Source organism: Salvelinus namaycush, unplaced genomic scaffold (assembly GCF_016432855.1).
Source record: "Salvelinus namaycush isolate Seneca unplaced genomic scaffold, SaNama_1.0 Scaffold127, whole genome shotgun sequence".
Classification (NCBI taxonomy): domain Eukaryota; kingdom Metazoa; phylum Chordata; class Actinopteri; order Salmoniformes; family Salmonidae; genus Salvelinus; species Salvelinus namaycush.
In genome coordinates, this window is record NW_024057975.1 from 63,979 (window position 1) to 72,996 (window position 9,018).

General features: G+C 40.7%; 1 protein-coding gene across 1 annotated transcript; it reads right to left on the reverse strand.

Annotated features, from left to right (window-relative positions):
• Positions 1-866: 866 nt before the first annotated feature.
• Positions 867-8,371, reverse strand: LOC120036255 (zinc finger and SCAN domain-containing protein 31-like; the record flags this gene model as incomplete). Its single annotated transcript, XM_038982734.1, has 2 exons — positions 7,898-8,371; positions 867-1,264 (listed from the first exon to the last, which is right to left on the reverse strand). Coding segments are annotated over exons 1-2 (669 nt in total), but the record flags the coding sequence as incomplete, so codon positions are not given.
• Between the last annotated feature and the right edge of the window lie 647 nt (positions 8,372-9,018).

Sequence of the window (9,018 nt, forward strand, 5' to 3'; positions counted from 1 at the left end):
CAAATCCGTGTTTTCTCATGGTGGAATAATGGGACTTTTAAGACAACTGGGAAAGTCGGAGCTTTGGACACACACGTACACATGGATTTAGTGTTGTAGATATGTGGTAGTAGAGGCCTGAGGACACACATGGATTTAGTGTTGTAGATATGTGGTAGTAGAGGCCTGAGGACACACATGGATTTAGTGTTGTAGATATGTGGTAGTAGAGGCCTGAGGACACACATGGATTTAGTGTTGTAGATATGTGGTAGTAGAGGCCTGAGGACACACACGTACACATGGATTTAGTGTTGTAGATATGTGGTAGTAGAGGCCTGAGGACACACACGTACACATGGATTTAGTGTTGTAGATATGTGGTAGTAGAGGCCTGAGGACACACACGTACACATGGATTTAGTGTTGTAGAATAGAGGCCTGAGGACACACACTTAATATGTTGTGAAATATGTTATGAATGTATTGTAATGTTTTAAAGCTTGGATCCATAATAAACACAAATACAAAGGCTTAATTATGTACATTCTGCAATATGAAAATCATATGATGAACATCAGAGGGTTTATACTTGTATCAAATCAATCAAAGCTCATAATCAAAACCCAATAGACATTTTTTAATATTTAATCTGATATTAGACATGATCATGTCTCCAAATGAAAAAACAACAAAAGTAACCGTATTCTGGTTTCATACAATTTGATTTCATGAGGATGAAACAAAAAAACACAAATTACCAGTCAAAAACTCAAGTCAGAACACAGCCTCTCTATTTTCTCATGTGATTTCAGGTCCTCTAACTGGGAAAATGTCTTTCCACAATGAGAGCAGTGGTATGTCTTCTCCTCCTGTGTATGTATTCTTTCATGCATAATCAGGGCTTCTAACTGGGTAAAACGCTTTCCACACAAGGAACATTGGTATAGCTTTTTTTGTGTGTGTATTCGCTCATGCGATCTCAGAGTCCCTAACCACCTAATACTTTTTCCACAATAGGAACAGGAGTAAGGCTTCTCTCCAGAGTGTATTTGCTTATGACTTTTCAGGTAATCTAACCGAGTAAAACACTTTCCACACTGGGAACAGTGGTAAGGCTTTTCTCCTGTGTGTGTTCTCTTGTGTGATTTCAGGTGTTGTGATAGGTTAAAACTTTTTCCACACTCGGAACAGTGGTGTTGTCTCGCTGGTTTGGACGTCTCTGGGTCTGGTTCCCCTGAATGACTCTCCCCGCTGTCAGAGTGAGAGTCTGGTCGCTCTCCTGCTAAAGACAAACAAATGATTTAGTTAAATACTAAACAGAGCCCTGAATGAAACCGCCATGTGATAAAACTATCTTCCTAAGTTGTTTAAATGGGCTGTGTCTGTGCGCTGGGTTCAGACTCACTAACAGAATATCCCAGGGAACTGAACAGTAATGACCATATCATGATCTGTTGAATAGTTTATACTATGTCCCTATCAAACAGCGACTGGACAAACATTATTAGGTTTTACATGTATTTATTTGTATTTCATCATAATTGGTTTTGTTCGGTCCATTATCATCCTTTTCTAGTCCAGTAGAATTTATTTGATATTTAGATTATGGGCCATTAGAATAGAGGGAGCCCTGTGGATGGGCCATTAGAATACAGGGAGCCCTGTGGATGGGTTTATATCAGCTGCAACCTGGGGAGGGCTCTTGGGAAATGTAGTTTATTTTTACATATTCTATGCTGATATTGACTACATCTATTTACTTTAAAATGGGATTGTACTACATAGTAATCTACTATTACACATGTGTTACATAGTAATGCCTACTATTACACGTGTACTATATAGTAATACCTACTATTACACATGTACTATATAGTAATACCTACTATTACACATGTATGCTGATATTGAATATATAGTACTACTTACTACTTATTACATGTGTACTTATTCCCTCCTGATTCCGAGAATCTTCTGAGTCCAGGTTTTCTGGAAAACCAGGGAATTTATGGAAAGTTACCAGATGTATGCAATCCTACTTCCTATGAGTTTTAATCCAGACTAGATCCCTCATTAACCTGAGTTCAGAACATTTGAGGTCAGGTTTTCAGAATATTTCCAATATTTAAAAAACACTTGTGTTCATCATAATAATAAATATACACCATGGCACACAGCCATGCAATCTCCATAGACAAACATTGGCAGTAGAATGGCCCGTACTGAAGAGCTCAGTGACTTTCAACGTGGCACCGTCATAGGATGCCAACTTTCCAACAAGTCAGTTCGTCAAATTTCTGTGTTATAACAGGTTGGATATCTAACAACACTATAGGTAGGTGTTATAACAGGTGGGATATCTAACAACACTATAGGTAGGTGTTATAACAGGTTGGATATCTAACAACACTATAGGTAGGTGTTATAACAGGTGGGATATCTAACAACACTATAGGTAGGTGTTATAACAGGTGGGATATCTAACAACACTATAGGTAGGTGTTATAACAGGTTGGATATCTAACAACACTATAGGTAGGTGTTATAACAGGTTGGATATCTAACAACACTATAGGTAGGTGTTATAACAGGTGGGATATCTAACAACACTATAGGTAGGTGTTATAACAGGTGGGATGTCTAACAACACTATAGGTAGGTGTTATAACAGGTGGGATATCTAACAACACTATAGGTAGGTGTTATAACAGGTGGGATATCTAACAACACTATAGGTAGGTGTTATAACAGGTGGGATATCTAACACTATAGGTAGGTGTTATAACAGGTGGGATATCTAACAACACTATAGGTAGGTGTTATAACAGGTGGGATATCTAACAACACTATAGGTAGGTGTTATAACAGGTGGGATGTCTAACAACACTATAGGTAGGTGTTATAACAGGTGGGATGTCTAACAACACTATAGGTAGGTGTTATAACAGGTGGGATATCTAACAACACTATAGGTAGGTGTTATAACAGGTGGGATATCTAACAACACTATAGGTAGGTGTTATAACAGGTGGGATGTCTAACAACACTATAGGTAGGTGTTATAACAGGTGGGATATCTAACAACACTATAGGTAGGTGTTATAACAGGTGGGATATCTAACAACACTATAGGTAGGTGTTATAACAGGTGGGATATCTAACACTATAGGTAGGTGTTATAACATGTGGGATATCTAACAACACTATAGGTAGGTGTTATAACAGGTAGGATATCTAACAACACTATAGGTAGGTGTTATAACAGGTGGGATATCTAACAACACTATAGGTAGGTGTTATAACAGGTGGGATATCTAACAACACTATAGGTAGGTGTTATAACAGGTAGGATATCTAACAACACTATAGGTAGGTGTTATAACAGGTGGGATATCTAACAACACTATAGGTAGGTGTTATAACAGGTAGGATATCTAACAACACTATAGGTAGGTGTTATAACAGGTGGGATATCTAACAACACTATAGGTAGGTGTTATAACAGGTGGGATATCTAACAACACTATAGGTAGGTGTTATAACAGGTAGGATATGTAACAACACTATAGGTAGGTGTTATAACAGGTAGGATATCTAACAACACTATAGGTAGGTGTTATAACAGGTAGGATATCTAACAACACTATAGGTAGGTGTTATAACAGGTGGCATATCAAACAACACTATAGGTAGGTGTTATAACAGGTGGGATAACTAACAACACTATAGGTAGGTGTTATAACAGGTGGGATATCTAACAACACTATAGGTAGGTGTTATAACAGGTGGGATATCTAACAACACTATAGGTAGGTGTTATAACAGGTAGGATATCTAACAACACTATAGGTAGGTGTTATAACAGGTGCACACGTCAAAATGAGGGGATATCCTTCTTTAAGTGCTCTTTTCTGAAACACAAACTCCAGATTGTGGCTTTATGTTAATTAAATAGGGTTTATACACCCATATATATTGACAACCTCTACTTAATCAGATAATCAGGTTTACAAAATAATCTATACATTAGGTGTAAGCAGTGGTCCTAGTAAATAATGAAAGTTACCAGCACAGCACACCCACTGACGATACATTAGAATTAGCGTTTTATCATTACCGAAATGAAGGTTCTCATTACCGAAACGGGCGTAAAAATGATGCGGTAATGAGAAATATGTGTTTGGTAATGAGAGGCCCTTAGCTTCATCTGGAAGAAATAGGAGACAGACATTATGAGTCAGCAAACTACTGACCACATCACTAAAGCCCATTCATGTCTCCATGTTGGTAAGGTAATGAGTCTCTATGTGTTTACCACATCACTAAAGCCCATTCATGTCTCCATGTTGGTAAGGTAATGGTTCTCTCAGTGTTTACCACATCACTAAAGCCCATTCATGCCTCCATGTTGGTAAGGTAATGGGTCTCTATGTGTTTACCACATCACTAAAGCCCATTCATGTCTCCATGTTGGTAAGGTAATGGGTCTCTATGTGTTTACCACATCACTAAAGCCCATTCATGTCTCCATGTTGGTAAGGTAATGGTTCTCTAAGTGTTTACCACATCACTAAAGCCCATTCATGTCTCCATGTTGGTAAGGTAATGGGTCTCTATGTGTTTACCACATCACTAAATCCCATTCATGTCTCCATGTTGGTAAGGTAATGGGTCTCTGTGTTTACCACATCACTAAAGCCCATTCATGTCTCCATGTTGGTAAGGTAATGGGTCTCTATGTGTTTACCACATCACTAAAGCCCATTCATGTCTCCATGTTGGTACGGTAATGGTTCTCTAAGTGTTTACCACATCACTAAAGCCCATTCATGCCTCCATGTTGGTAAGGTAATGGTTCTCTATGTGTTTACCACATCACTAAAGCCCATTCATGTCTCCATGCTGGTAAGGTAATGGTTCTCTAAGTGTTTACCACATCACTAAAGCCCATTCATGTCTCCATGTTGGTAAGGTAATGGTTCTCTCAGTGTATACCACATCACTAAAGCCCATTCATGTCTCCATGTTGGTAAGGTAATGGGTCTCTATGTGTTTACCACATCACTAAAGCCCATTCATGTCTCCATGCTGGTAAGGTAATGGGTCTCTTAAGTTTTTCCAAATTTTAGTTTTTTCGGTAATGTCAAGGTCAAGTGTCGTAAAGGAGTGTTTGAGAATAAGATCCTCATTCTGAATGCATATGTGAAAAATGTTAACGAACTTGGGCTCATCTAAGGGCTACTCCACTAGATGATGCATCATGGGTGAATAAAACTTTATTATAAACAAATATTGGAGTTTTTACAGAAACTTGAACAAGTGTTACCGGTAATGAGAAATATGTCCACAGACACTTTATGAGAATCACCTCATTATGAGAATCACCCCATTATTCCTGTCATGAGAATCACCTCTTTCACCACATGATTTAGAAACCTAATTCCAACGGTCCATTATTCCTGTCATGAGAATCACCTCTTTCACCACATGATTTAGAAACCTAATTCCAACGGTCCATTATTCCTGTCATGAGAATCACCTCTTTCACCACATGATTTAGAAACCTAATTCCAACGGTCCATTATTCCTGTCATGAGAATCACCTCTTTCACCACATGATTTAGAAACCTAATTCCAACGGTCCATTATTCCTGTCATGAGAATCCCCTCTTTCACCACATGATTTAGAAACCTAATTCCAACGGTCCATTATTCCTGCCATGAGAATCACCTCTTTCACCACATGATTTAGAAACCTAATTCCAACGGTCCATTATTCCTGTCATGAGAATCACCTCTTTCATCACATGATTTAGAAACCTAGTTCCAACGGTCCATTATTCCTGTCATGAGAAGCACCTCTTTCACCACATGATTTAGAAACCTAATTCCAACGGTCCATTATTCCTGCCATGGAAAGGCATGTTGAACACTCTTTAGATTAAAATGTAGATTTTTAACAAATCACTTAATTTCAATAGTTCATTCACAATGTGACCGAGAAACCTAAAACCAACTTAGGATCGTTCACAGGGTAGGTTTGCCCATAGGTTTGTTCAGCCTATGGTTTACCTAAAAAGCACTTACGTTTTTTATATACACTGCTCAAAAAAATAAAGGGAACACTAAAATAACACATCCTAGATCTGAATGAATGAAATATTCTTATTAAATACTTTTTTCTTTACATAGTTGAATGTGCTGACAACAAAATCACACAAAAATGATCAATGGAAATCAAATGTATCAACCCATGGAGGTCTGGATTTGGAGTCACACTCAAAATTAAAGTGGAAAACCACACTACAGGCTGATCCAACTTTGATGTAATGTCCTTAAAACAAGTCAAAATGAGGCTCAGTAGTGTGTGTCGACTCCACGTGCCTGTATGACCTCCCTACAACGCCTGGGCATGCTCCTGATGAGGTGGCGGATGTTCTCCTGAGGGATCTCCTCCCAGACCTGGACTAAAGCATCCGCCAACTCCTGGACAGCCTGTGGTGCAATGTGGCGTTGGTGGATAGAGCGAGACATGATGTCCCAGATGTGCTCAATTGGATTCAGGTCTGGGGAACGGTCCAGTCCATAGCATCAATGCCTTCCTCTTGCAGGAACTGCTGACACACTCCAGCCACATGAGGTCTAGCATTGTCTTGCATTAGGAGGAACCCAGGGCCAACCGCACCAGCATATGGTCTCACAAGGGGTCTGAGGATCTCATCTCGGTACCTAATGGCAGTCAGGCTACCTCTGGCGAGCACATGGAGGGCTGTGCGGCCCCCAAAGAAATGCCACCCCACACCAAACCGGTCATGCTGGAGGATGTTGCAGGCAGCAGAACGTTCTCCACGGCGTCTCCAGACTCTGTCACGTCTGTCACATGTGCTCAGTGTGAACCTGCTTTCATCTGTGAAGAGCACAGGGCGCCAGTGGCGAATTTGCCAATCTTGGTGTTCTCTGGCAAATGCCAAACGTCCTGCACGGTGTTGGGCTGTAAGCACAACCCCCACCTGTGGACGTCGGGCCCTCATACCACCCTCATGGAGTCTGTTTCTGACCGTTTGAGCAGACACATGCACATTTGTGGCCTGCTGGAGGTCATTTTGCAGGGCTCTGGCAGTGCTCCACCTGCTCCTCCTTGCACAAAGGCGGAGGTAGCGGTCCTGCTGCTGGGTTGTTGCCCTCCTACGGCCTCCTCCACGTCTCCTGATGTACTGGCCTGTCTCCTGGTAGCACCGCCATGCTCTGGACACTACGTTGACAGACACAGCAAACCTTCTTGCCACAGCTCGCATTGATGTGCCATCCTGGATGAGCTGCACTACCCGAGCCACTTGTGTGGGTTGTAGACTCCGTCTCATGCTACCACTAGAGTGAAAGCACCGCCAGCATTAAAAAGTGACCAAAACATCAGCCAGGAAGCATAGGAACTGAGAAGTGGTCTGTGGTCACCACCTGCAGAACCACTCCTTTATTGGGGGTGTCTTGCTAATTGCCTATAATTTCCACCTGTTGTCTATTCCATTTCCACAACAGCATGTGAAATTTATTGTCAATCAGTGTTGCTTCCTAAGTTGACAGTTTGATTTCACAGAAGTGTGATTGACTTGGAGTTACATTGTGTTGTTTAAGTGTTCCCTTTATTTTTTTGAGCAGTGTATATATATTATATATATTGTAACGACCCTGTATTTATAAGCACGGAAATCGACTCTGCCGCACGAGCATCCTTTTGCGGCACATTTGATAGAGCGCTGGACTTCGGGCTAGAAGGTCGAGGGTTCGAGACCTGCTCCCTGCTGTTTCATTACAATATATTAGTAACTTTTACATTTCAATACCTCGTCTTCAAGCATGTGACCTAGCAATCTTCAAGGACTTAAGAGTTTGTGCCCCCGTTTAAGACACTACTTACTGGTGTTACTCAGATCTCCTGTCTCCTCTTCCGCCTCATCCTCCTCTTTCAACGTGCCAGTAATCTGCCCCTCCATCTTCACTCCGAAAACTCCTTCCTCCTCCTCTTTCACTCTGAAAGCGTCTTTCTCTGTCACGGTAACTTCTTTCTCTTCTTCTTTCACAGTAACAGCCTCATCCTCTACTTCTTGTTTAACTGTAACAGCCTCTTCTTCTTCCTCCGTCCAGCGGACCTCTTCTTCAGCAGGAGTGGAGTAGTTTAGTGAACTCATGGTCGGGGATGTTACCTAGCTAGCTACTTAGCATTAGCGATTAGCCTAGTGCAAAGCTAACTTAGCAAGCCAGCTACCTGACAAACAACGTAAATATTAACGTTACATTAAATGGGCCAACAACTAGACACGACAGAAGTATGTTTAAAACACAGTGACTGATGTTTTCGGCAATGTTGGCTACGGAGGTGGCCGACTAAATAATTTACTGTTGATGTGGTGTCCCGTCCACTACATTAGACGTCACACTAGCAGTATCGCTTAAAATATGCACATCGCCATCTGCTGATTGGAGTGGGTAACGCAGTTGTATTTATTTTATTTGGGGGGGGGGGGGGGGCAAACATTTGTTTCATAGAAGTGTAATATTTTATGTAAACGTACAAAGAGACGCGTGTATTGCTGGATTAGTGCGGATTTTGTAAAGAGAGAATATAAATACTATAAGACACAACAGTAGTAGGCCTGATTACCAACAATGACGAGACATCTACAAAGCTCATCCTAATATTTAGATATTTCTTAATTCCATTATTTTACTTTTAGATGTGTGTGTATTGTTGTGAATCGTTAGATACTACTGCGCTGTTGGATCTAGGAACACAAGCATATCGCTACACCCGCAATATCATCTGCTAAATATGTGTATGTGGCCAATACAATTGGATTTGATTTTACAGCGCATCTACATGAGAATTTAAGCCCTGGTTCATGCATCGCTCTATCGCCGCATCAAACAAAAAAATACGTCAATTTCTCTTTGGAAAGATTAGCGATAGAGTTGCCTGACGATTCAAACTGAATTATTCCACTGTTCTGTCGTTCGCTACATACTTCAGTCTAAGACTGA